This window comes from Drosophila persimilis, unplaced genomic scaffold (assembly GCF_003286085.1).
Source record: "Drosophila persimilis strain 14011-0111.01,24,50 unplaced genomic scaffold, DperRS2 tig00000000-arrow-pilon, whole genome shotgun sequence".
Classification (NCBI taxonomy): domain Eukaryota; kingdom Metazoa; phylum Arthropoda; class Insecta; order Diptera; family Drosophilidae; genus Drosophila; species Drosophila persimilis.
Window position 1 is genome coordinate 2,811,719 of NW_020825288.1, and position 27,994 is coordinate 2,839,712.

General features: G+C 48.1%; 1 protein-coding gene across 2 annotated transcripts; it reads left to right on the top strand.

Moving 5' to 3' along the window:
• Position 1: 1 nt before the first annotated feature.
• On the top strand, positions 2-27,986 carry LOC6594805 (dorsal-ventral patterning protein tolloid). Of its 2 annotated transcripts, none has more exons than XM_026987833.1 (14): positions 2-96; positions 8,370-8,997; positions 22,014-22,330; positions 22,403-22,836; positions 22,899-23,195; positions 23,604-23,864; positions 23,936-24,494; positions 24,556-24,754; positions 24,824-25,088; positions 25,202-25,407; positions 25,503-26,146; positions 26,204-26,384; positions 26,456-26,709; positions 26,770-27,986. In XM_026987833.1, exons 2-14 carry the CDS (start codon positions 8,547-8,549, stop codon positions 27,076-27,078), a joined length of 4,377 nt encoding a protein of 1,458 aa, XP_026843634.1. In that variant the 5' UTR covers positions 2-96; positions 8,370-8,546; the 3' UTR covers positions 27,079-27,986. The 2 variants fall into 2 exon arrangements, with proteins under 2 accessions (XP_026843634.1, XP_026843639.1); XM_026987838.1 differs by having other exon boundaries at positions 23,607-23,864.
• Positions 27,987-27,994: the final 8 nt, after the last annotated feature.

Genomic DNA, 27,994 nt, shown 5'->3' on the forward strand with positions numbered 1-27,994 from the left:
CGAAAGAATATTGGCAACAAACTTGTTTGCAACAAATGGCAGAACACAAAAATATCTGCAGCAAAGGCCAAAAGGATAAATCTCTTTGGTTCTGAAGTGAGTGTTTGTGTAACCGGAAGTCATGGATGTGTTTATGGATTCATTGATAAAAACTTAATGGAAATAATTCGAATGGGATTAGGAATTCGGTTTATTCAACAAGTGTATTTCGAGTATGTGTGATTTTTGATTGGACTGCTGAACACCTCGTGGCTGCCACGCTAATCGCTCCGCTTAATCGGTGCTGTCTTTTCGAGAGTCACTTAGTCGCGATCTTCGCACTCGATTCTAATTCGATTATAATCGTTGTGTGCATTTAAGTGTGTTATCAGTTGTGGGTTTTGTTTTTGCATTATACGAGTATATGTATGTACATGTGGACATGTACAAGGCTCGTATGCTTGAGCAGACAACAAATGAACACGCCGCTGCTGCCTCCTCTGCCCCTGTTGCTCTGCTGGTCTGTTGCTGATAGAAGCGCAGCATTCAATGGCTATAAATAACAAGCGGCACGCGGCGCGCTGACTTGCCTCTGCTTCTGTCTCTGCCTCTGATTGTGTGCACTGCCGCCGCCAGTATCATTGCCTCTTCCTCAAGTGCCACTGCTCCCCGTCTTGGTGGGTGTTTTGCGTCTTACGCTTCCTTCTATCTACATACATATGTCTGGCGATGCTGTGCGGTTTCCAGTTTTCCGCTTTTCATTTCACACATCGCAAAAGTAAAAACAAAAAACAAAAAAACAAATAAACCTCAACGCAGATGATCGTCAATTGCCAATCTAAAGGCCGCCGGCATAATTAAAATAGAATGTTATATTTTATTTATTTTTTTTGTCGATTTCGCTTTGTTCTACGATTATGTGCTTTTACACAGTATGTGTTTCGGTGTAGCCTACTGCAATACGGAACCAGCCGGAGTCAAGGTGCCCATGATCTCCGAGCAACGGCCACGATGATGCGAAATAGTAGAGCCAGATTCCTCTCGGTAGCAACGAACTCGATGGCAGACCCCAGTTCCACAGTTCCCCAGCCCCACAGTGCCCCAGTCTTGCCTGTCTGATCGCGCGGGCCTTTTATTCATTGTGTTTCTCTCTCCTTTGCTTTTTTTGGTCAACGATCCGCATTTGTGGTCTGTCTGGCGTCTGACGTCTGGCGTCTGCCGTATGCCCGGGGCACCGGCAATTAAAGGTAAGCTGGAGGCCCAAAAGGCAGCCTGCACGTCCGCGCATTAGACTTAATTGGCTCTGGGTCTGGGTCTGGCTCTGGATCTGCAGGGCCCTGCACTGGTTCCTTCTTCGGGACTTCTTCAGGAATGTCGTCTTCCAGATTGTTGCAAAACTTTTTCATATGCTCCGCATTTTGTCTGTCCATGCTAGATGGAAATTTATGCGTGACGGGGAAAGAAAAGAGAGGTAAAGTGAAATGGAAAATATGAAATTCAAAATGTTTGCGGGGGCGGCCCTTCGGCCCCCTCTCTCTCTCTCTCCCTCTGAGACGCCTCAACACTTCCGTTTTGCCAGAATATCAACTTCCGCTGCCGAACAATTGTCAGCGGGAGGGTTGGCTGATGCAGGGCAATGGTTGGGAGACGACTCTGAACAAAAGACGCTCATTGATATTGTTGCCCAGGTTGCTCACGCTCCAATAAACCCACCCATCCACTCCCACCCGGACGAACGGAGGAACGGTGGGGAAAAAGGAGCATTGGGAGCTAGAAAACGCATTTCATTTTTGCTTCACTGGGCTTCACTGCTGCCCTTGTCTGTCCCCTCAACTGGCAAACATTTTGTGGCAACTTGGCCATTAAGCATTTCGTGTTTAAGCAGTGCGGATGGCCCCGACAGTTCCCCGACCAGATCCCGCTCCTGACACCCTTCTCCTTCTCCTCCTCCTCCTCCTCCCAGGAGGACAAGGACAGCAGAAAGGAATAAAAATTGCCCGCGTATGCATTTCTTAACAATAATTCTCGCCCCCTACAATACTCGTGCTTCTCTCTTCCCCAGCGACAACATTTCATTTCATATTTTCTGCCAGAGCCAAGCTTTGAATAGAATTCATTTTGATTTTTCCTTCCCTTCCTTCCCTTCCCTTCGTCCCCTTTCCCTTCCCTTCCTTTCCTTTTCTTATTCTTTTCCTTTTTCTCTGTTCTCTTTTACTCTCTCTGTCTCCCCGTCTCCACACGCACTTCAGTCGGATGGCGCTTAACAAATTTTTGCTGGATTTCTTTTTATTTTTTATTTTTTTTGTCGGGGGGTCTATTCTCCCTGTATTTTTGTCCTGGAAATGTTGAATTTTTCGCATTTTTTGCTGTCGTAGCAGGACAAAAATTAAAAGCGAATTAAGTTTTGACAAAACTCATACGGAAAAAGCTGTGTGGCTCTCAGTGTCTGGTGACCGAAGATAAATGCAGTTAATATCAGGTGAAGGCATAACAACCTCAAAGGTGGCCGTCCGGTAGCACACGATACAGCAAATCGTTTATAAGATTTGAGTTATTTTATGGATATTGGAGTCCCAGTCCCGGTCTCTATATCTGTAGGCAGTTAGGAAGGTGCAGGGGTAGCCGCCTTGGTGTCTTGTGTAGGCGCTACAGCTGTCGCCGTGCCTCTAACAAGCATCGTAGCATCCACGTCCTCGGCAGAGACACTCCACGCCCCCAAACATCGTCCCAAACTCCACGAGTTACGAGTATTTCTTTTCGTATTTTTACTTCATCTTTTGCCGAGCCTGCCACTGTTCCAGCGCTTTGAATTTTTTCCCTCCCCCAATTTCTGTTGCCATAAAGCAAAGTTAATGATATGTCGCAAGTGCTTGTCTGTACGCGTGTGTGTGAGTGCCACAGTGTACATGTGTGAGTGCGACACAAGTGCGCTTCCACTTGGCTGAGTCCTGTCTTGCTGGCACCCCCTTGCCCCTGCAACATGTGTAATTAATTAAAGTCTAAGCAGATTTTATATTTCACTTACTTGGACCCGGCCCCAGACCAACTTATGGGTACATCATTTTACTTTTTGTCATATTTCTTCTGGTAATTATTATACCCATAATTATTGCTTTCTATGATAAAGATAACTAATTGGCTGTACGCATCGGGGGCGACGTCATATTTAAGTCATCTCCAAAATGTAATACAAAGCAGGGAAGATTCCATGGGGAGACATAGATTAATGCTGCCTTCTCTTAAGGCAGATTCTTAGATAGAAATGGCATCTTTTCAGCCCTCTTTTCTTAAATTTGTAGTCTCAATTTCTGTTTTTATTCCCTTGAACAGCACTCATGGCCAGACATCTCTTTTGAACACAAATAAAAGCCCCGCTGTGTGCGTGGGTGTCCGCCCAAGTATCGGACTTTATTCGAAAAATGTTAATATGCACAAAAATTGCCCTACATCCAGAAGAGTTCCATTGAACCATTCAATAGCTTCGATTGCTTCGGTCATGGTTTTGGCATTTTGTAGTTGGCCAAACTTAAACTTGGTCTACAAACTTTTCACTTTCCGACAGCCTCCCTCTCTCTCTCTCTCTCTCCACCGGATCGTTTTCGCTTGCACGCATTTACATGCCAGAAGTTAAGTCGCCAATTCCCTTACAAAATTCTCTCGCTTTGTGCCTCGTCCTTTATTCACGTCCCGGCATCCTTCCCCTACCAGTCAGCGCTACGGGGGGCGTTTCCATATAAATTTGTACAACGGTCGCCCTGCCGTCACTTTTATTTGCCAAATTAAAAGGATTTCACTCGCTTTTCATATTTGCATTGTGTGTGTTTTCCCTTAAATTTTTTTTTCGTTCTTTTCCATATTTTATCGCCAGGCTGGCAGGCGTTGGGGCCTGGGACTGCGACTGGGACTGGGCCTGGGACTGGAGCTGGGGCTCGTCGTTGCCGACAATTTTCCCACGCAATCACCATAAAAAGGAATCTTTGCCGCCATATTTTTGCTGGCGCTGCTTGCCAGCAATTGTTATTCATGACCCGAAACAACAGGGGCATCATCATCAACAGCTTCAGCAGCGGATGCGGCAGTGGCGGCGGCAACAGCCTGGTATCCAGGATGCAAAGGTGCGCATCCCAACCACGTTCTGGCCTACACCCGCGCTGCCACCCAGTCCCAATTCCCAGGCCACCGGCCACAGGCCGGTCGTCATTTGTCGTTGTTAGTATTAATTATTTCTTAACATTAGTGCTGAGGCCGGCCGTCGGGATACGGTAGCCGGAATCGGGGCTGCGCGCCAAGTTTATAAATAAATCGGAAATTCTTTATGAACGGTGAGCAGGGCATAGCTATGGCTGTCCAGCGCTGGCCTGGTCTCTTCGTGACCTCTCGGCCCTCGTTGCCCTCTTGCCCTCTTGCCCTGTGGTTATTTGCATCACCCGGTTTCTGTTACAGATTATGGCAATGAGGATGCGACGCCCGGCAGTTGGGTGGGTGGGTGGCAGTTGCTCCCCCCATCTGTCTGCGGGGTATTTTATGGCTGAACTTTATTTACATTCACATGCCGAGCTGCTAAATAATCAGGACTCGCCTTGTTCCCCCTACTCCTACTCCATCTCCTTCTACAAGCCTTGCCTCATTTGCCCCCATCCCGACTCGGCTACAGTTGCAGTCACGTGGAGGATGGTGGCTGGAGGCTGCTTGGTTGGGTGCTCCTGTCCCTGGACAAGGGCCACAGGTGCTAGGTAGCCAAGTTTAATTATTTGCCCGTTGGCTTTGGATTCGTCCTGGTTCTGGCCGTTGGGGCTGTTCGTGGTCCTGGCCTTTAGCCCCTGTCTTGCTTTCAGTCTGTCGGTGTGTTTTTATCTGTCTGTCCCAATGTTTGCTTGTCTGTTTGTTAGTTCAGCCAGCCGCCTCGCCTTGGTTGCATTTTGCGCTTGTAAAGCATTTTAAATCGCATAAAAGTCGGCTCCTGCCAGACCAGAGCCCGGCCGGGCTCTCGGATGGAGGCTGCAGAACATCGTATTCATTACAGCATTTCACTCTGGTCCTGCCTTTGGAAGAGGTCTGCTTTTCTCTTCTGCCTTCGTAATTGAAATTAAGTTGTTTCCAAATTGAGGCACGCTTCTACATCCTTCATCTGCTTCCCCTCCCTGCAGTTCTGCCTAAAAAAGCCAGCCCGTTCCATTCATTTCGATGCAAAGACAGCCTCAGAGCGAGGAAACTCGAAAAGTGTGTCCGGAATGAGTTAACCAACTCAAAGGACAACAGATCTAGATGACAACAGAGCACTTGCTTAAGTTTTGGCAAATATTCTCCATTTGAATCGGTTCTGCTCTTTAGATACTAAACATTCCTTTGAATTCATATCTTTAGCCTTACTTTTGGAGTAGTTTTCAACTGCAAATGCCAACTGTCAGATGCGACGGAGCAAATCAAAATTAGGCAAACAAAGAAGTCAAGGAGGGGGCACGGGGCATGGGGCACGGGGCACACCCGGGTCGGGTTTCGTTTTGGAGTCTTGTCAAGATTTGCTCTTGTAAAACACTAAAAATGACAAAGCCGAAATGAGAGATGAATGGATGGAATGGAATCGGTGTGGAGGGGAGGTGATAGACCGCTGGATGGATGGATGAATTGGTGTGAGAACGATTCGCTTGGCCTAGTCCAAGTTTCATTTCCACTCACTTGGCGGAGGAAGCTGCCGCGTTTCGAGAAGACCGATTCCCGATTCCCGATTCCCGATTCCCCCAGCTACTTGACGCTTGTCATTGTCAGCTCTTGTAGTTGGAAAGTTGGAAAGCGAGCACTTGACAAGCCTGATTGATGGCCCTGCCCTTACTGCAAGGAGGAGTGTGCCTTCATGCCGGAATGCGAGTATCCTGCTGGCTGCGCGACTGGCGCACTTATCTCATCTAATTAAACTAAAAGTAAATGGCGCGTGCCATTTGAAAATGACATTTAAAAGCTTTTAACTGCTCATTTATGCACAGAGTGCGAGCAAAATCTGACTCTGAATACAATTCCGAATCCAAATCCTAACCAAATGTCGCTCAGGCTCTCTCAGACTTTGGACAGATCCAAAGAGCATAAGTAGGTAAATAAAATGGAAATCATATTTGTTTATGCATCTACCTATTACGTAGACGAATTTGTTTACGTTTCGGGAACGCAGATCGCACCGCGAATTGACCCAGACCCAAAGAGCTCTGATAATTCCATCTAGTCCATGTGGGTGCGATAAGAGAGACAAACAGCGAGTGAGAAGGAGATGCTGGCTCAAGGAGGACGCATTTGATAATGAGCCAAACAGAGGGAAACTTTAGCTCTAATCAATTAACATACTTTTCAATGATTTTCAATTTCCTCCCCAAGAACAGATCTGAAGGGGCAGGGATTGTAATGGGAAATTACACTCAAGTTTATTTTTTCTTTGCTCTCTGCTTCTTGCGCGGGCTTATTTAGTTTGGAATTTATCAATTGAATTTTTAATTTCGCTTAAATGAGAAAGTAGCATCGTCATCATCATTCCCAGCATCGTTGTCGTTCCTGTTCCTGCTCCTCGTTGGCCCCACGCGGCGTATACGTAATTATGCGACCATGGATTATGGAAATGGCTGTTGCTGCCTTTTCCTTTTGCCTTTCCAGCTTCCCCCCACTGCTGCCCTGCTGCTTGAGGTCCTGCTGCTGCCTTTGCCGCCTCCCTCAGAGATCCGCAATTTGTGCCGAGTGAAATTAAAGGAAATGAAATTAAGAAAATATGTTGCACTCCTTTGGGTCTGGGCTGTGCCCCGCCACCGCTTTGTTTGGCTGCGGAAACTTTTGTCCAACGATTGCCCGTGGAATTGTCTGCGGGGTGTTTGGCTTTATTTGTTAGTAGCCTCTTACTGGCTAACTCATGTCCCACCCCCCCACATTGCCTCCACCCGAGCCACCACCACCACAAAAGGCAACTTAATTTGCCATAAAAAGCCAGCCGACTCGTTGATTTGTTTTGTGTGTTAGTGTGTAAGTGTGTGTGCCACCGGAAATGAAATGATTTAATGAAATTGCCACAATTGTTGAGGCAGCAGCAGCAACAGCCTGATGACAATGGCTTCGGCCCAGCATTCAAGTTAATTGAAAAGGTTTCGTGAATTGCCTGGTCCTGGATTGCGTTCGAGCTAAGCGATTTTTAATTACCCGATATTGTGCATGGCTCTAACGGTGGGCGGGTGGGTGGTTGACTGCCTGCCTGCCTGCCTGCCAGCCCTCACATCCTTCGGCATGAAATTAATTGAGTGCTAAGTTGATGGCAGAGCATTTACCTGGATACCTGCCTGCCTGTTCACTCCCTAACTATGCACCTTCCCGACTCCGTGGCGCAGCTGCCGGATTGTTTCGCTGAAATTCTACACCTCTTCTGTTTTAAATGCTTTGCTTGGTGGCAGCTTCTGCCAGCCTTTATGAGCACCCGAGGCGGCACAGATGTGCACATCCACACACTCTTCCATCCTCCATCTTCCACATAGATGAGATTTTTACATAAACATACAATGCTCTCGTATGTAAATCAGACACCGAGTGTGCATTGATTGCCCTGAAATGAGTCTACCTACTAACAGATACACAGATACAGCAGCAGATACATCTCTTTCAATTTGAATGAGATGTGCACGGTCGGAGCTGCATAATTTGCTCGGCATTCGATTGTCAGACAGCTGCACCGCTGGCAGCCATGGCATGGCGTCTGGCTTGGAATGAGCAGATGAATCCACTTTGATGACATTTCCCCTTCGCTCAGTATTCAAATTGCAAACGAGTAGCTCTCCTCGATAGCGCAGAGCGAGGAATACTACCATCGGAGAATAGGAATGCGGCAGCCATTCGATCTGCATTTGAACAGTTTAAACCTAGAAATGTTCCAATGCAAATTCTGCGTCAAATTACCCATTCAGATGTGTGTGAAAAATTCCACGCTTAATTGCAAAGCAAAATAAAAGCAAATCGTGAAATCTTTCATGGTCAGGGCACAAACAAAATCAATGAGAGCTCTATCGCATCAAATTGTATGTCATTTGATAGGACAAAGGGTTATCAGCGGCTCAGAGAGCTTGGGAAAATGAAAACAGAGTGGAACGACAGAGATACGAAACTCTTGCCTCGGAGGTCGAAGCCACACATACTCTGGGATGTCTAAGCTCCGATTGTGAAATGTTTCAGCGAGATACTATTAAAATTGGGGAACCGTTTTGCATACAACAACAGACAGATTCATTCATTCGAATGAGATGCTTATGGGTGAAATGCGAATACCCTCTGCTAGGGTATACAAATAAATTGCATTGAGTCTGGTGGAAACCTCAATGAAATCATTATTATTGCGTTTTTTTAATGATTCTCTGTTCATTTTTCAATTGCAGGCCAGGCACGTGCTTAGCGAAAATGCAGAAGTTTTACGTAAAAAACTGATAGGCACAACCGAACGAACCCCCCATTCAGCGACAAGCCACAGAACGTGCGAAGAGGCCCCGGGCCACCCGTTAAATTGTGTTAAAAAAGCAACAAAACAAAAGAGGGAACACATCAGAGGAGGAGCCATGCCGGCAGCCGTGGAATCGCTGTGGATGCGTAGGAGGCACGGTACGGCCATGAGCTGCACCAACTTCGCCCTGCTGATGGCCACGGGTCTGCTGGTGCTTATCTCGGCGCATGCCAAGAGCACCCGGCCCAGTGGCGAGCTGCAGCCCCTGTCGACGGATCACGTTGCACTCGCCGAGGGGCATGCCCACGACCAGTCGGCCGCACACTCACACTCACATTCACATCACCCATCAGGCTCCGATGCGGAGCAGCAGCAGCACCAGCTCCGGGCCATGCATCATCAGCATCGACAGCAGCACCGGGATGCGGCACATTCCCATCCACATCCGAATCTTTTGCGGAACAATCGACGCACCTACCGCAGCAAGTACACCATCGAGCAGCTGATGCGCCTGCAAGTGACACCAAAGGTATCCGAAGACATTGACATGGATCCCTGCAAGGCTGGTGAGTAGGACACGACACACATCACATCACATCTCTCTGTGGCAGCTGCGTTGCTTCAGAGCAAATCCTACTTTGCCATAAGCCAATCTCTAAGCCTGAACCCTATGCGAGATTCTTTGGGAAGTCTCTTACCAAGTGAGTCCCCGGCCAAGACAAAAGCTTTGGAAATTGTGTTAGCCTGCAAGTTCGAGTAAAAGCGAAAAGTCTTGTTAACTTGAGTCGCACACACACACACACACCCCCCACTCGACATTATTTATAGCCACCTCCTGTAGCACTAACGGCCCCCACTCGCACACCACCAGCCGCTTGTTGCAGCGTTGAAAATTAAGCGCCATTGTGGCATGCTTGGCGCTTAGCTTTCGCCTCTTTTCCGACCAAACCAGATCAGCTTCCTCCAGGCAGGCATCCTCCTCCTTCTCCTCCGCCTCCTCCTCCCCTGTCTGTTCGATTCAATTGAATTTACCTGAGTTTGCAAAAAAAAAGAAGCACGGGGAAATAATAAAAAGGAAAATCCAAGAAGAAATACATAAGAAAATTGACTGCGAGAGCAATGCGGATGCGAATGCGAATGCGTTGAGCTGAGCTGAGCTGAGCTGAGCTGAGTGGAGTGGAGGAGCTAAGGACGTATCAATGGCTGCCTTGTTCCGTGTCCATGTCCGTGTCTGCATGAGAGTCTGCCAGGAGTAGAAGAGCACCATTTTCGATAGCAATTTGTCTGGCTGGAAGTACGACGAGTCTATAAGTATTTGCTCACATCAATTGTCAAAAAGTTATACCCCCCTCCTCCCCCCTGACACACTCGGATATATGTACACACATACCTCGGGCAGAGTACCCCTCTGGAAGAATGCGTATATTGAAAAGCAAACGACTTCCGCCCCAACCATCCATTGGCAATGTGCCTTCAAGTGGGCGACAATGGCAATGGAAATCTGAAATGGACACAAATTCGAATTTAGCATTATAAATATATGTATATGAAACACCATAAAGTGGAAACCATTAATGAAACTTTTATAAAATACGTTGCAATAGTGCTCGCTAAAAGGAAACCCAGAATGTGCCATAAAGTTGTGTGTATTTAATTTATGCGTATTTTAATGAGTTCGCTGGCTACATTAAAAGTTTCCTTTTAAGGCCGGCAAGTGCAGTTTCCTCCCACTGTGGCTGGCTGCTGGCTGCTGGCTCCTCCCGACTTCGACCAGATGAAAGTCTTTGGCTGGTCTCTCGATTCCCAGATAAGTCACACCCCCACATATATCATCAATATGCATACGTGCCGCAAAGCCATCGCCCAGCGACAGCGGTGGGGAGAGGGTGGAGTGAGGTGGCGAGGCCCACCCTCTTTGAAATAATTCCACAATCAATCATACCAGCTCTGAGCTGTTTTTCACGCTGCAGCGTTTTTTGGCGCTCCAACAATTAATGAATTGTTTGCTGTTTGCTGTTTTCTGTTTCCGTTTTCATGCTGCCCCACAGGGAAGTGGGTCAATGGCGATTTAAAGTGCACCACCAGCCCTGGCAAAGCCAAATGAATGGCATCCTAATGTATGCAAATGCACGCCACATCCAAGTGGGTGGGGAGGGGAGGTCCCAGTGGGGGAGTGGCTGAGAAAATAAACAAATTTTCCTTTGGTTTTCCTCAGCACAAAGCCACGTAATTGATTTCTGAATTGGGATCAAATTAACGGTGCGGGTGGGGCTTCAAGGAGAAACTGGGAGCTAATCAACTTTCAATTGAAGTTGGCGCAATTTGAGTATCGTAAATTTAATTAGCCAGAAATGTGCTGTGCAATGCAGACAAGGATGCTCACATCATCCCATGGGCTTCCCCTCTCGGTCTCGCATTCCACAAAACAATTTCTCAAAACAGTTAGGCTTCATTTGGCAAATGCTTGAAAGTTAATTAAGGCCTTCGAATGCCCTGGCTCCCATAAGTATGCCACAAAGCCGCACTGGCGTAGGATTCTGGCAAATTGGGCCATAACGTGCAGGCACACACCTTAAGCAATTTAATGTCTCAAAGCGAGAGTCCTGTGCTGTTGTCGCTAATTAATTTGCATACACCAAATGCACAAAAGTTCTATCAAAGGGACAACAATGGGGGGGAAACCCAAGGGAGAGCCCAGAGGAGGACCCAGGAGAGAACCCAGAGGAGAACTGCGAGCAGGAACAAAGAGATGGAAGCGCAGGAAGCGCAGTGCACGCAGGGAGGCGTGACTGTGGTCGCACACAAGAAATCAAACCGCAAATGGCACTGCAAATGTGAAAATGGTGCACCACGCGACCCTCCAGGACCCAGACCCAGGCCCGGGCACTAGGCAAAGCTGGCGACAGTAATGATGACAACAGCATCACAATAACCACCGTCAAGGCAGAGCGACCAAAATGTCAGGCGGTCGACTGGCAGCGATGACGACGGCAATGGCGATGGCGATGGCTTCAAGTGGCCTGGAAGGCATCGTGCACTCCAAGTCAAACAACCTGCCCAAGTGACTGCAAATAATTTCCCTCCCCGACAGAGAAGGGGGAAACCCACATTGACGGAGCTTTTGCTGGCTCGACACGGGCTCGGTGGAAAGGCAACAAACTAACGCTGCCTCTCATTGCCGTTAACTCTCTCGCGCATTGAAATAAAAAGGCACTTGGAAGGCATTGCCATGGCATGCATAGCACAGCGAGGGACAGAGACATCAGTGCGCCGGAATGGCAGAGGTAGAGATGGGGCCAACTGGGTCGTGAATCTAAAGGAAAGCATCGCTCGCAGAGCCCACATGTAAAGTGGAACCCATACATCAATATCTTATGATGCTGAGAGCACAGGGTAGAGGCCCAGTTGAGGTCGTGATTGTCTGTGAGAATCAAAAGTTCCCATATAGAAGAAATCTATTTCTGTGAAACCATTCTGTTGATTCAGTTTATACACGAGAAAAATAAATACAGCCCTCCGTAATCCACTGTTTTGATTCCTTCCTATACAATTGTAGCATCACACGTCCCATCACCAGCATAAAAAAGGAGTGGAGGATTTAAGGGAAAATCTTGCACACAAAGAAACTAAAAATCCACATATAAAGCAGCGCTTATCCGTCCGTAATCCAGCGGCATAATCCACCGTTTTGATTCGTATATATACATAAGATTTCGTGCCCAGCTGCACTTCCGCTGAGTCCATCCCTAGCCCATGAGCCAGAGCCAGAGCCAAAGCCAGAGCCAGAGCCTGATGCCTGAAACTATTTACAATTCGCACTTTTAGCGGCATTGTGTGCAGACGGATTGAGTTAGTTTGTTGCCATTGCGAGGGGCAGACTGTCTGAGGGGGGCGGGAGCGCAGAGTCAGGGGGCGGAGCAGGCGAAGATTGTTGGGCTGCTTACCGCAAAACAGCCAACAGGATCAGCTTACAAAGCCGCAGAACGAGGCAGCGCAGAACGAGGTGGTAGGCAGGAGGCAGGAGGCAGGAGGCATACAAACTTTTCGTGAAGAGAACTTTGTATGCTCTTAATTAAAAACCGCAGCTATTTAATGAATAACTTCATTTCAGGTGCATAAATATATACATAAATTCAATTAATTTCCGGATATTCGTGGCAAACAAAAGGGCTTTCATTTTAATGAATATTGTATCAATTTGTTGAGAGCTAAAATAGCCGGAAAATATACAATAAAACTCAATCACCATTCATTTATAAGCTTCATCTCGGACTTGACATGCTCTCGGCTATTCGCAGGATTCAAGAAGGGAATAATACTGGCTTCCCCAGGCAGCAGAAACAAAACTTAAGTTAACTCGAGAAAGCAGAAAAAGCAGGCGCCGGAAATGTCGGAAAATCGGAAGTGCCAACAGTAAGAAGCAGCTGTTTCTCACCCACTCAAAGGATGAACTGCTGGAAGGGACTTTCCTCGCCATTGACTGCACTTCTTGTTGTTCCCCAACCCCTCCACGCCCCTGCTGTCACCGCCCACTGCTACAGTGACCGCAATTTAAAAATTTCCACATGAAATTTACTGCACAGACAGAACACAGAATTGCAGCAGACGTGTTCGACCATTTTGTTTGGCAACATTTTAGTTGCATTTATTGAAATGACATTCCCTGGCAGCTGCTCTCCCTCCCCCCCTCCCCCTCTCCATTGTCGCCCGCATGCCAACCGGCAGCAACATGTGTAAATAAAATAAACTTGCATTTAAACTGTTTGCATAATTAATTAATGCCAGCAAGAATGACAGAGCAGAGCCCTCACACACACATGAACAAGTGGGGGGTGGGGGTGGGGATATGGAGCTTACGCACATTTGAGGGCAGTCAGTGGCAGCACAGTTGCCAAATGGCAAAATGGCATCCATCCGGGGTACGGGCTCAGCTGCATTCTGTATCTTTTTGCTGCATACTTCTTGGCGCAGCCCCACCAATACCAGGGCACGTGCTACTGCTTCTTCGTGTGGCGTATGCAGATGGGTAGATGTGTAGATGTGTCTGGACAACCTGTTAGCCGGAGCCTGTTATCGTGTTGCTTTCTGTTCTGCTGCAATCATTGTTTATGCAAATTGGCATAAATAAGCAAGCGGAGCAAACAAGCTCGAAAGCTGCTCAGATAATGCCGCAAAACGAAGCTTATGATTTGGCCACCCCCCCCGGGGGCTGGGGTGGAGCGCACACACAAAAACGAAATCACATAAATACACATTTGTTCAGCCATATATCGCACTCACACACGTGTGCATGCATATGTTTGTGTGTGTGCGTGCGTCTGTGGGAGCCCCTGCAGCTGTGGACTCTCTGCCGTAATTTATGCAAATCGCATTTTAAATTTGCAAATGTTTTTTTAATTGTTCAGCCAACAATCTTCTGTCCCAAATCCAAATTGCAAGTGAAGGGTGAAAAAGGATACCAACAGCAAAATATACATATATATCTAAATGGCATCCCACCCGACCAGACGGAAACCACAATTTATAAATTTCCCTCTCTTTCTATTGTGTGCATACCATACCATTTCTTAGTAGCTGCATCCTGATTCCGAGTCTGTTCTCAACATAAGCCAAAACAAATTGAATGCATTCTTGGCTCTGCATTTTTTAAGCCAAAGCCAAGCAAACGGCAGAAATTCAATATGGGATTCATATGGCAAACAACGTCAAGTCCAAATCCAGTGAAGCATGCATCGAGCTTCATTTGCAGCGTGCTTTCTCCTCTTGTATTGCTGTATATTTTATTTATGGCTAGGTATACATATGCAGAACCAATTGAAAATAATAGAAACCTTCATTTATTGCTTACAAATCATTTTGCCTGTTAATTGAGAAATAATTGAGAATTCGTTTGGCCCTTCAACTTTTACAGCATTCAAATATTTTTCTTTAAATATTATGAATTCTTGCCCTGGAATGCCTTTCGAGCAGGACTGGCCGCTCGACCGAAATGGCTCCATTTAATTTCGTTTCACTCGTTCTTTTTGCGAAAAGTGTTTGACAAAAATAAACCCCGGTACAGACATCCATTGGCAGGCGGTCTTTGCATCTCTTTTGATGGCACAATTATCAGATGCAACTGCAAAGTGCCGGGAATGGAAGTTCTCTCTGTTGCCATGGCTCCGCCAGTGGATGGTGCGGATGGGAGGCGGACTGGGAGAGCGGTGGGTGCATTGTGCATCGAGAGTTTATTGAACCCAGCCCGCCGCTCCATCCGTAATGAACTGCCACCGAAAGTTGAGTAGGTGTGCCCCCCCTCCCCCGCCCAGTAGGTGTTCCCAGTCATGAATTTGCACACATATGCACAGGCTGATATGTTCACACATCATATAGCAATGCTGCGAGCAGTGAGAAATGTTTTCAGCCCCATTTCAAATTGAAAACAAAACACAAACTACGCGCAAAAAATATATACATATACATATATTTTTCCCATGTTCTATCTGCTTGCTGCTGGCAAAAGTTTTTCTAAAAATGCTTTGTGCGAAAAGCGGCAGTGCGGAGTCCGAGATAGTTCGTATTTTTTGTGGGACGCAATGGAAAATAGTTTCTATATTTGCCGTAGGTGCAAAGTGGCTGAAAAACGAGTGGCGAGGCAATGCCAGGAGAGCTGCGGCACACACAGCTGCAGCTGCAGCTACAGCTGCATAAATATTTCGACGAAGTTGTCCATCATAAATCTGTTGCGGGAACTCAAACATTGGCCCTGCCCCTCTATTGTTTGCCCCCGAGTCCTATCTGCGATTTGGTCTGGGAGCGGAAGTGGGAATGGAGTTTTGGCCCTGGACATGGACCAGCCAGCACACAGACACTCACCAGCACACATGAATATAAGCCTCAATGGTTTTATAAGCCTAGTCTGGGCTATTGACCGGATTCTGTGTGGCAGCAGAGCATGGCACGAGCACAAAACAATTCAGATTCGGGAATGATACAGGAGCTCTTTCAGTTGATTGATGTATGTGGCGAGTGCAGCAGCCACTGTGCTCCACTTGTACTCGTTTCGGCTAGAGAGAGGATAGGGTATTTATCTTTAATTTGCTTTTTCCTATCTGCGTTGCGCACCATTCGGGAATCTCCTTCATTCCACTGGGACGGGGTGGGTGTTCGTATTCCCACTCGTTTATTCACTCTGCGTTGCTGGAGATTTTCAAATACATATCTCTCTATGGATGATTCCATTTTGTTCAATCAATTGACACTCCACTGAAGCGTGCCCCTCGATTGCCACCCACCTAGTTCTAGTGTTTCCCTCCAGACAGAAAAGCGTTTTCTCGTCCTGTTTCTGTATGTACATACGAGTACGTACGTATAAATAAGCAAACAACGTCCCCCCCCCCTCCGGACACCCACTCATCCCCACTTTCATAAAAAGCAAACAAAGCCAAAGCCTAAATCGTGCACAAATCCAAAAGCGCTTGCTGGGTCACTCGTCATAGCCATCGCCATAGCCATAGCTTCGTACCGATATTCGTACCGATAAAGCCGGAACTACTGTTGCTGTCGCTGCTTCTGGCCAGTTGGTGGGATTGGGAGTACGAATACAGCTAATGGTTGAGGTCTTCATGGCAGGTCTTCTGGTGCCGTCGGATTAGTTTCCCATCCGTCCTTCCTTCCGTTCCGTTCTGTCTGTCTGTCCATTTGCGTCTGCCCCATCTCCGTGCGGTTTATATGCCCGCCTCTATTTGCTTTGATTTCATCTTTAATTTTGGCCAACGCCTGTCTCCGTGTGCACATCCGTCTGCCGGCTTGTTTGCCCCTGCCGGCCGCTTATCAAAACATAATTCTCGTCCTCATGTCCGGCCATTTAAGCTGTCCGCGGGGCGCAGCCAGCAAATTGAATTTCATTGTTATGGCTATGGTAATTAATACACAGAAACACACATGAACCAGCTATAGAGCATGCCCCACACACAGATACATATCCTGCTCACACACACACACACACACACACACACAGAGATGCATTAGTGGGGAGGCCACTCCGATATGCATATGCATTTCCGCTCTCGATTCGCTCGGAACTCACATCCCCACCGAGTAGAAGCTTATGCATAATTACATCCATATTCAGAACGCTGGCAGCGATTTAAAGGCCAAAGGGGTTAGCCAGTCGGGTCAACGTCAGTCAGCCAAGGCTAAGTCTACTTACACTGGGTCATGATGCCGATGCTGCTGCCCATGCTGGCCATATTGCTGGGATTATGTGAACCAATATAGATAATTGCCTTTACAGAAAATGCATTTGAATATTCTTGCTGCTACTCGAAGATAGCTTCATTCCCGTTAACTATTATTTCCTTGGTTCAATTTAAGCTTTATTTGCAGTTTGATATACTTCATATTTGTATAGAATTTATAAAACTAACAAAAGAAACCAGTATTTACAAATGGATGTAATGATGTTTATTATTATTGAATAATTAACTCAAAGAACCGTGAATTGAATGAGGCTTTATTTACAGATACACTTTATCAATTTTAAACGAATTTGCTTTGTTTACTTAATTCCTTGTGTTATACACTTATGTGAGATTTCTTTGACGTAATTATTAATTTTCAGTCCATTTATTTGCAAATTAAATGGCCGCCCTTACCTTTCCATAGTTTGTCTTTGACATTGTCCAGAAGGGCAGAACCAAATGAAGAATAAAGGCAATGAATGCAAAGCAATTTAAGAGAAACATGGAGAGAAATGAAATCGCATCAAATGTTACTGTCGTTAAGTTTTAGGATTCGTTTTTGTGATTACAACTGCTCAAAACCCAAACTATAATTAAATTAAACAACTCCCAGAGACCCGGCACATGAGTAGTGTTAACCAATTAGCAGTTTTTTGCGAATCCTTTGCCAATGTTGAATCGAAATCCTTTTTTGCCAGAGAGGCCTTTGCGTTGTTTAATCGCTTGTGTTTTATTTGAGCACATCCATTTTATTTTATGACAGAGGCCGCAGAGTATTGACAGTCTACACAGAGCGCCAAAGCCATAAATAACAGAGAAAAAAAAACAGAAACGAAACAAACACACGGAGAAAAAAGGTGAACGAGGACGTATCCGAGTGACCCGCCTGGACAATGGCAATCAGTTGACGGTAGCTCAACGGGCCGGGCAGCTCCCTTCAATTATTTGCTTTTGACCCACAAAATGGACGGCGCGGCCGGCTCCTCTGATGCGTAAAGTGTGGCAACTGTTGGGGTTTTGTGTTGTTTTCTGCTGTTTTTGTTGTATCACACGTATAAAGCGTTGCCCAAAGCGAATAATCAGTAGTGCCACAGGAGGCGGGAAGGAGTGGTTTTTTTTTTTTTTGTTTTTAATTAAACCCACAGTCACAGAGTCACAGAGCCGGCACTGGAGCGCTGCCTGCGGAGGAGGGATGCGATGCTCATAAAGTGGGCAGCCCTTGTTGCCACATTACGCATACGCCACATGGCTCGAAAGCGGAAATGGGGCCCCGGATAAAGTGGCAACTGCAACAAGGCAAATGTGCTGAACATTTTTGTGGCCGCCATAAAAGGGTACGCTGCCGGACTTGGCCTCGCACCCGGATACCTAACCAGATCTCATTCTAAAATGGCACGTTTTGTGCGTCAGTTCGTTAGTGTGAATGATGTGGAACAAGTGGAGGGAAAGGGGAGCTCTGGCGTGCCAGGACATGATGCTGTCTGTGGAGGAGGCGACGCTCAAAAATTTAATTACTTTCACTTGTGCGAACTGTTTGTCTGCCAGTCAGCCGTAGACGGAGATGAAGACGGAGAGGGACACGGGAGGGACGTGGGCGGGTAGCCTGGCAGCCGGACAGCCGGACGGGCGGACAGCCAAAGGCATTTAACGTAAATGTAATGAAATTGCAGACGGACTGGACTGCGCCTTGAACTGTTTGTGCTACGCACATTGGATGGTTTCCGTTTCCATTTCCATTTCCATTGCTGGCTCTACTTCTGGTCTCGACTACCCGGGCTGTTAGCACTTCATGTGGGTGGAAAATCCCCGCTTAGCCCAGGACGAGACGGGCTCTTGCCTCAGTGCCGGCTTCGTGACGCATTATGCGGCAAGTTTTCTCGCCTGCTATGCTTCGCAGAGTGCATCGTCTTTTTATTGCTGCCACTTTTCATTCCCTTTTTCATTTTTAGAATTCCACTCGCAGTTCCCGCTCTCCAGTCCACGTTCATATTTGCTAGCCAGTGTTAGCGGGATTAAATGCCAACTGGGAGCGTATTTTGCTTGGGTGCCTTTTGCACGGACCCGCGCTAAACTCTGGCAACTTTGGCTTTATGCTCAGTCTGCGTCTCCCCTGCACGATGTGAATGTACAAATCAATCATACGCCATGTGGGGCGTGCGCGAGTGGCAGTGTTTTAAATTTAAATTTCATGTATGCACGGGTAACACGCCAGCAACGCATACATATATGTATTTTTAATCCACAACGGAACGGAGCACACGTGCTCGCAATGCTGTACAGATTTTCCGATTGTAGACACACGCACACACACACACACACACAGTCGGATGTATGTAAATATTTAAGCAATTCTAGAAATTTGTTTGACTGCAAATCAAATGTAAACAAGATATTCTTTCAAAGTCGACACGTTGCAATTGCAGCAAAAACAAAGAGCCAAGAATAGAGAACAGAGAGCATTCTCAGGGGGGAGAGATGGGTTCAGAGAATCATTCAGAGGGGCAGAGATGGAATAATAAAGATCTCAATGAGATGAAGTGTGTAACCCAAAGCCCAGAATGTGATGAGTATTCTGTTTGAAATGGTATTCTATGTGCTGGCTGAATGCTGCAAGGCATTCATTTATGATTCATCACACAAGCTCACCACATCACTGATCCCCAGGCCAGGCGACGGCAGAGGTCTGACGGTTGCTCAAATTAATGCATTCTGATCTGTGACTCGACGTTCTGATTGCCTGCCTCATTGCCCCATTGCCCCTCAACCTGTTATTTTGTGGGTGTCTGGAAGCTGGGGGCTGCGCCCTGGCTGCTGCGCACTGCCTGCTGGGTGTCTTGTCATCCCACATACGCAGCTCAATATTGAATTTCATAGTTGAACCCCAGCTTCCGCTTCCTGTTCCTTGAGTGCAGTGGCACTGCCACTGGCAGTCACAGTTTGGCTACGGTGCGTATGATTGACATTGATTGGAGCAATGCAAAAGCAAAAGCAAACTGTGGTCTGGTGTTCCCTTTTTTTCCCCCAGTCTCTCCACGTGTCTGAGCGACTGTGCACAATGATTGCCATGCCTTGCTGCACTCCTAGGAACTAAATCAGAAAACGTTTGCTGCTTGATAAATATGTAATTTGCTATTTCCACAAAACAACACGCAGCTGAAAGGCAAAAGGGCCAAGGGCAACAGTTCCAAAACCCACACGAAGAGCCAGCTCCCATGCACACGGGGGCTAGTACAGTGAGGACAAAACTGCAGCAAAAATGAAATAGTTCTTTTGGGATTCTTGGAGCATGCTTCTTGTGTAATCCTGTAATCAATCTGAATACAGCAGATATGTTGGGTTTCTATTAGAATTCGGATCTGTTTTCATTGCAGCACGTCAAACAGCGAATTACTCCAGTAACTCAACAGCTTTTTGACTCTCAAAAATCATTGTCTGCGAAGCAATTTCCATATCGCTCTTTCCCACAAACATTGTAGCGTTTGTACACGCTCTTCAGTTGGTCCCTTTTGATCCTTTCTGAGCGAGTCGTCTAACACCTAACACCATCACAGCAGAGGCAGAGGACAATAACAAACAGTACAGCTCAGAAAACACTGTGAATAATATAAGCATCCGACACACACAATCGGTTGATCAACTCAAAAGCTAAACCATTCAATCTGCTTATCCGACAAATTGACTAAAAATCTTAATTTTCGATTTTGTTGCACTTCCAAATGACCACCAAGGGCATCAGAAGTGTAATTTCTTATCTTCCTGCACTGCCTGGCAGCTCAGTCGTTATTATTATTAGGATTCCAGACTCAATGATTTTCTAGTGCAGCACAAATTCAATATTTTATCTGCGATTGCCCTCTGGGATCTCCAGTCAATTGGCATGCGTAGCTGGTGTCAGTAGTTTTATGGCTTGGCTTGGCTCTCCCCCAAGCACTGACCCAGTTTAGTTACAAGTTGGCCCAGCTCCACCTCCTCCTCCACCTCCACCTGCAGCTCCACCTCCAGCCCGTGTGGCAGTTGGAAGCTAAAAGATTATTGGTTGTGTGCGACAGCATTTGTGATAATCAAATTGCCAGCTACCACATCGGCATCTGCATCTCAGATGATCGGAGGAGGAGGAGCGGAAGGTGGAGGAGGCATTACGGCTCCGTCTGAGATGGCAACTGGAAAATGGGGGCGGGCGGAAGCAAGTGCACTGGGAATGGCAATGCCGGAATGTGGGACACGTTGAGCGGCCTTCAGAAGTCAAAAAGCGTGAACACTAACGCCGCCCTGTCATACCCTGGCCGGGCTGGTGAATGGAGCCGGTATCCACTTGAGCAGACCTCACTGTGCCCGCCGTGTAAATACCAGTAGCACGAATGCAATTTTATTTTATTTTATTTATGTTTAAATTAAGCCCTGCTCTCGGGCCAGAAGCAGCCAGAAGCATCTGCACTCAGACGGTCTTCATAAGCAAATAGGTTTCTCTATCCGTAATTCGTATCTGTGTCAAAGTTTTGTTTGGGTTGAAAATGTTTTGGCAAATGCTAACTAAACATTGATGTGTGTGTGTGTGCTGATAAAAAGAGCTTAGAGTGGCTGTCTATCCTCCGTCTACCTCCTTTAGAAGGATGGAGAGACTGCTGAAAGAGTCTCTGAAATTCGGTCTTAATCTAGTGCCCTTTTAATTTGTATCTCTTTTAATTCCGTGTTTTTTTTTCATTTTTTGCAATGTGCAAACGCACTTAATTAATTTTGTTTAACATGTCGGAGGCAGGCAGGGCAACAGTTTCATATTTTGCTTGTTAACTGTTATCGTAGCTGCCGGCCAATGGACACATGTGGGCCCTGCAACACACTGGACTCAGACAAACAGGCACACCCGCACACCCGCACACCCGCACACTTGTAATTCCCGCTTCCCGTCATATTCGCATTCACATTGCGTATACGCCGCGTGGAATGAGCTCGTTTGGGCAAACAAAAGCATCACTTGGTCAGTTGTTCGCCTGTCCACCGATGCACTGATTAAATGGAAATGCAGACCGTGTCTATCCAGCCGCCCGGCGAAATAACTGTCAGAGTCACTCCCTGCTTCGGCCCGCTGTCAGGGTAAATTATAAATTGCCAGCAAGGAGCATCGTCCTGGCGTCGGGCTAACTAACCAACCAACCAACAGCCAACCAACTGAATTCGACTGAGTGCCCCAGCAGCCCCATGAAATTTCAATTAAAATAAAAATGTATGCTCTTTTCGCCTTGCTGCTTATAATTAAAAACGATTTGCAATTTATGGAAGCTGCGTTAAAGTAGCCGGATAAAGTAGTAATTCCCTTTATTTAAAGCGGACTTTCACGAATATGCTTATCTGTGTCGCTGCAGGTGGTTTCATGGGTGACATCGCCCTGCCCGACGGAGACTCGGGTCCTGTGGTGGCCCATACACCCATCGACGACGAGGAACAGGAGCGGGAGGAGGTGGAGCAGCTGCTGGCCGATGCACCCGATGCCGGGAGGCCAGATCCACTCCCAGTCAAGTACAATGCCACCTTTCAGCTGGATCTGGAGAAGCTCAAGCAGGAGGTCTATCACGAGGGTCTGCAGGTGGAGGAGGAGGGACTCACCGACATCATACGCAAAAAGACCAAGCTCCCGAGCATGGGTCCGGTCAACCTAACGGCAGGACAGGGCCAGACACAGGTTAGTACCGGCATAACTAATATTTTGCAGGTGATTTACTCACCGAGTCCCATCCCCCCTCTCCCCGAGCAGAGTGCCAATGAACCGGTGAAACCCGGGTCGGAGTCCCCCTCCGATTTTGCCCAGCCCGGCAGCTACAAGAACGAGGTCATCTCGCCGGCCGAGACCCAACGACACAGCACTGGCCTGAAGCCAGCCAGACTGACGCTGGCCGAGATGAGCCTGAAGGGCACCAACAAGACGACACAGACAGCCCTGCATCGCAATGTGGATGCCCGCAAGATTCAGTCGGACAACAAGGACATCGAAGACGATTCGGGTAACAATTTTGTGGCCGAGCGGCGCCAGACCCACATTCTGCCCACCTCCCTGCCCGAGCAGCGCTCCACGCTGCCCAATGTCTACAGCAATGCGGGGGGCAATGGCATGCAGCTGGACGATGAGGTGGACTTCCTGCATGCCCGCGGTGTGGTCCGACGGCGGCACAGACGAGGACCCAAGCAGCGGTGAGTAGGAACAGCTCGAGGAGATTCCCTAGATCCTATCCATTCCATCTCCCCGACCACAGACGCACCAGTCATCACTCTGAATACGAAACGAAAGTGCAGCGTTTGCGCGACGAACTGAACCGGCCACTGGGCAAGGGACACCATCGGCAGCGGCAGCAGCAGCAGCATCACCACCAGAGTCATCATCATAAGAAGCACCGTTCGCATCGTCAGCACCGTCGACGAGGCCAGACGCCTCCTCAAAACGTGCATCGTTCCCTGCCAGGATTTAATCAATCGGCACAGGCAGTGATTCCCAAGGCTGCTGCAGATGGGCAGCAGCAGTCTCCGCTTGAAATGGATTTACCAAAAGCGGAGTAAGTTTTGAATCCCTCCCTTTGCCATGGCAGCCACTGCCACTGCCACCGCCACCGCCACATCCGTTTCCGTTGCCATTTCCTGGCCCACTGTAAATTGCTGGCCATTTTCATTCAGGCGTTTTTTTTCGGCGTAAACTTTAAACAAACAGCAGCCATTTTGGCAACTCCCACACAACCACACCCACAAAGCCGGGATGTGCTCACTGTGTGTGCGTGTGTTAGTGCATGTGAAAAGTTATGAATTTTAATAGAAATTCGCGCGGCAGAAGTTGAGTACAGAAACAACAGGGAAAAATGCATGGAAAACTGTTGGCAATTAAAATTACGCATACGCCACGTGAAAACTTTTGCCAGCCCAACTATAACGTCTATCTTCCGCTCTGTCTCTCCATCACCATCATTCAGCAGCTCATTCAGCCAGAAGGATGAGAGGGAGGAGGAGCTGCAGCAACGGCATCGCGTTGCCCGTGCTGTCACCGCAAAAAAGGAACGCATCTGGGACTACGGCGTGATTCCGTATGAGATCGATGGCAACTTCAGCGGCCTGCACAAGGCCCTCTTCAAGCAGGCCATGCGGCACTGGGAGAACTCCACGTGCATCAAGTTCGTGGAACGCAACCCGGAGATACATCCCAACTATATAGTTTTTACTGTGCGCAGCTGCGGGTGAGTTTTTCGGGGATCTATCTGTCGCACATGGAGACACAGAGTGAGCAATCCTTTCCGGGCTTTTGCAGCTGCTGCTCGTTTGTGGGAAAACGCGGCAATGGCGCCCAGGCCATCTCCATTGGCAGGAACTGCGACAAGTTCGGCATTGTGGTGCACGAACTGGGTCATGTGGTGGGCTTCTGGCACGAGCACACCCGTCCCGACAGGGAGAAGCATGTGGTGATCGAGCACAACAACATAATGAAGGGTCAGGACTACAATTTCAACATGCTATCACCGGACGAAGTGGACTCCCTGGGCATGGCCTATGACTACGATTCCATCATGCACTATGCCAGGAACACCTTCTCGAAGGGCATCTATCTGGACACCATTCTGCCCATCGAGATGAAGGGTCGCAAGCGGCCCGAGATCGGTCAGCGGCTGCGACTCAGCCAGGGCGACATTTCGCAGGCTAATCTGCTCTACAGATGCCCCAAATGCGGTCGCACCTTCCAGGAGAGCACGGGAATCTTTGCCACCCCCGCCTACTACACGGCCGGAGCACTGACCAACGAGACGGAGCACTGCGAGTGGCGGATAACGGCCACGCACGGAGAACGCGTGGTCCTCAAGCTGGAGAATATGGTAAGATAATCATTGCATACACCATGAGGGGGAGAAACTATCTCCTGTCTTTGCCCCCTAGAACATCTTCAAGTCGAACAACTGCGAAACGGACTACCTGGAGATACGAGATGGCTACTATGTCAAGTCCCCACTCATCGGTCGCTTCTGTGGCAAGGTGGCCAACGATGTCATTCGCACCGTTTCCAGTCGCATGCTGCTCACCTATGTCAACTCCCACCGCAGCGAGGGCTATCGGGGCTTCAAGGCAGAGTTTGATGGTGAGTAGGGGAAAGCTAATGGAGCCCACTCCGAACCAACTGATGACACTTGTTGTGACGTTGCTCTAGTTGTGTGCGGCGGCGAGTTGTCGGTGGACGACGCCGAGGGGCGACTGGAGTCGCCCAACTATCCGCTGGACTATCTGCCCAACAAGGAATGCGTGTGGAAAATCACCGTGCCCAAGGGCTATCAAGTGGCGCTGAAATTCCAGTCGTTCGAGGTGGAGAACCACGACAGCTGTGTCTACGACTATGTGGAGGTCCGCGATGGTCCTGCACAAGATTCGCAACTAATTGGCGTTTTCTGTGGCTACAAGCCGCCGCCAAACATGAAGTAAGTGCCCTCGTCCGTCCACCCTTGTTCTCTACTCTCTTCTGGCTGGCATTAAGCTAGCTCCATCGCCGTTCCATTGAAACCAACTTTGCTTTGTTCGGCGTCGCTTTCAGGTCAAGTGGCAATTCGATGTACGTGAAATTCGTGTCGGACACATCGGTGCAGAAGGCGGGCTTCTCGGCCGTGTTCATGAAGGAGGTGGACGAGTGCGAGACACAGAACCATGGATGCGAGCACGAGTGCATCAACACGCTGGGAGGCTACGAGTGCGGCTGCCACATCGGGTACGAGCTGCACAGCGACAAGAAGCACTGCGAAGGTGGGTACTATCCTGCCGGTTCTAGACAGTCATTGTCATCGGGCTGCCCCATAATGACCTTATCTGCATTCCGCTGCTTTTCCTCTTCATTCCAGATGCCTGCGGCGGTGTCATCGACTATCCGAACGGAACCATCAACTCGCCCTCCTTCCCCGAAATGTACCCCATACTGAAAGAGTGTGTCTGGGAAATAGTGGCGCCGCCAAAGCACAAAATCTCGCTCAATTTCACCCACTTTGACCTGGAGGGAACAGCGGCGCAGCAGTCCGACTGCGGATATGATTCGGTGACTATCTACTCGAAGTTCACCGACAATCGCGTGAAGCGCATTGGCACCTACTGCGGGAGTGCCATCCCGCCCACGGCCACCTCCGACAGCAATGCGCTGCGCGTGGAATTCCATTCGGACAAGTCCATACAGCGGTCCGGCTTTGCCGCCGTGTTCTTCACGGACATCGACGAGTGTGCCGTGAACAACGGGGGGTGCCAGCACGAGTGCCGGAACACCATTGGCTCCTACATTTGCCTCTGCCACAACGGATACTCGCTGCACGAGAACGGACACGACTGCAAGGAGGGGGAGTGCAAGTACGAGATATCCGCCTCCTTCGGCACCATCTACAGCCCCAACTATCCGGACTCGTATCCCCCCAACGCGGACTGTGTGTGGCACTTTATAACCACGCCGGGGCATCGCATCAAGCTGATATTCAACGAGTTCAACATTGAGTCGCATCAGGTGGGTGCAGCATTTCTGCCAACGGAGAGGATCCCACTAATTGGAATGCACTTTCAGGAATGCACCTACGACAACGTGGCCATCTACGATGGGGAGTCGGAGGCCAGCTCGGTGCTGGGACGCTTCTGCGGCGACAAGATACCCTTCCCCATCTCTTCCACCACCAACCAGATGTACATGGTCCTCAAGACGGACAAGAACAAGCAACTGAACGGCTTCATGGCCCTCCACTCGACTTGTAAGTGGGATCACTGCAGCTCTATCTGTATCTGCTACAAGGATTGTGTCATCTTCTTGTCTCTCCTTCAGCTTGTGGAGGCTTCCTGCGCGCCACCACCCATGTCCAGCAGTTCTACTCCCATGCCCGCTTCGGCAACCAGGACTACGACGACAACATGGACTGCGAGTGGACCATTGAGACGCCGCCCAACAGCAATGTTCAGCTGATCTTCCTCACCTTTGACATTGAGAGCAGCGAGAACTGCACCTACGACTATGTGCAGGTCTTCTCGAACATGGAGGACACCAGCGGACCCATGTACGGACAGTACTGCGGCAGTGTGGTAGGTTCAACTGGTCCAATCTAAAGGGAATAGTAACATCTAATGAATCTTGTATAATAGCTGCCCCAGGACATCATATCCATGACAAACTCGCTGCTGGTGCGCTTCAAGACGGACAGTTCGGTGCCCATGAAGGGTTTCTCCGCCTCGTACGTGGCCGTCGATCCGTTCGATAACAGCGACGAGGATGTGGAGAACTCGTACAGCTCCGAGATGGTCACCCCGTTTCCCGGCTCCCTCAAATCCATCTACATCGAGGACACCGAGGAGACTGACGAGTACGGCGACTTGAGTGGAAACCAGCTAGTGGTGCTTAACGGTCGTGGTCGCTACAGCCTGCCCACTCGGTACTATCCCTTCGCCACCTAGACGCGCTCTGGCACGCACTCGACGCGCTAAAATTCATGACAATATATCAAAACGGAATTTATTTAACAAATTTAGGCATATCGTCGCGATCCTGAAGCAAGATTCCTTAGATCTTCCTTTCTCTTTGTCTGTCTTGTCAGCCCGCCCCTCCCCACGAAGCATAACCACGACCCACGACACAGTGCTAGTTTTTAGGTAATCCAAACAGGTTAGGTTCTAGCATGCCAGGCATATCGCAGTGAAGTGCAAAGTTCAAAAATCTTGAAACCTATCATAAGAAATTAAGTCGAACTTATCTTAACTTGAACTTCCCTCCCTAGGCGGAGTGGATGTATCCCTAACTAAATTGAGGATCGATGTCGATTGGCTTAATCTTCTCTAAATTGGAGAATTGCTTCGATTCTTCGGATTCTTTCTCTAGTGATCTTTCAACTGAATGTGCAGTTCTTGTTTGCATTTTCAGAGCATTTCTATATCTTCTATATCTGGTATATTTTCATTGTGCCATAGACTCTAGGGGTTTTTTTTTTTTACCTTAGCTCTGCAGACGGTTCTGTTTGGCATCATAGCATAAGTTTAACCGATGGCTAATGTCAAAGCCCAAATGGAAGTTAGGCTAGAACACACACACACACAAACACACTTACGTACACACACACATATCTTCGGAAGCACCGAACGTGGATGCCCTTGTAGATAGATTTAAAATATGTATTCCTATTGCAGCTCGACGATTTAGTGTTCCGATTCGGTGGCTTTATTTCGTAGTACTTACTCGTATCATTATGGTTCTGCAGGGGCATAGAGAACTTTACACCTACGATCACACACACATACATATGTACAACTCTCTGATATTTGACTCAATTTAATACGTAATTAAATCTATATATATACAAATACATTATATAAATTC

Coding starts and splice junctions, on each gene's coding strand:
- LOC6594805 (XM_026987833.1), top strand. CDS start 8,547: ATGCCGGCAGCCGTGGAATCGCTGTGGATGCGTAGGAGGCACGGTACG. Junction 22,837..22,898: donor AGACGAGGACCCAAGCAGCG/GTGAGTAGGAAC, acceptor CCCCGACCACAG/ACGCACCAGTCATCACTCTG. Junction 26,385..26,455: donor CATGGCCCTCCACTCGACTT/GTAAGTGGGATC, acceptor TCTCTCCTTCAG/CTTGTGGAGGCTTCCTGCGC.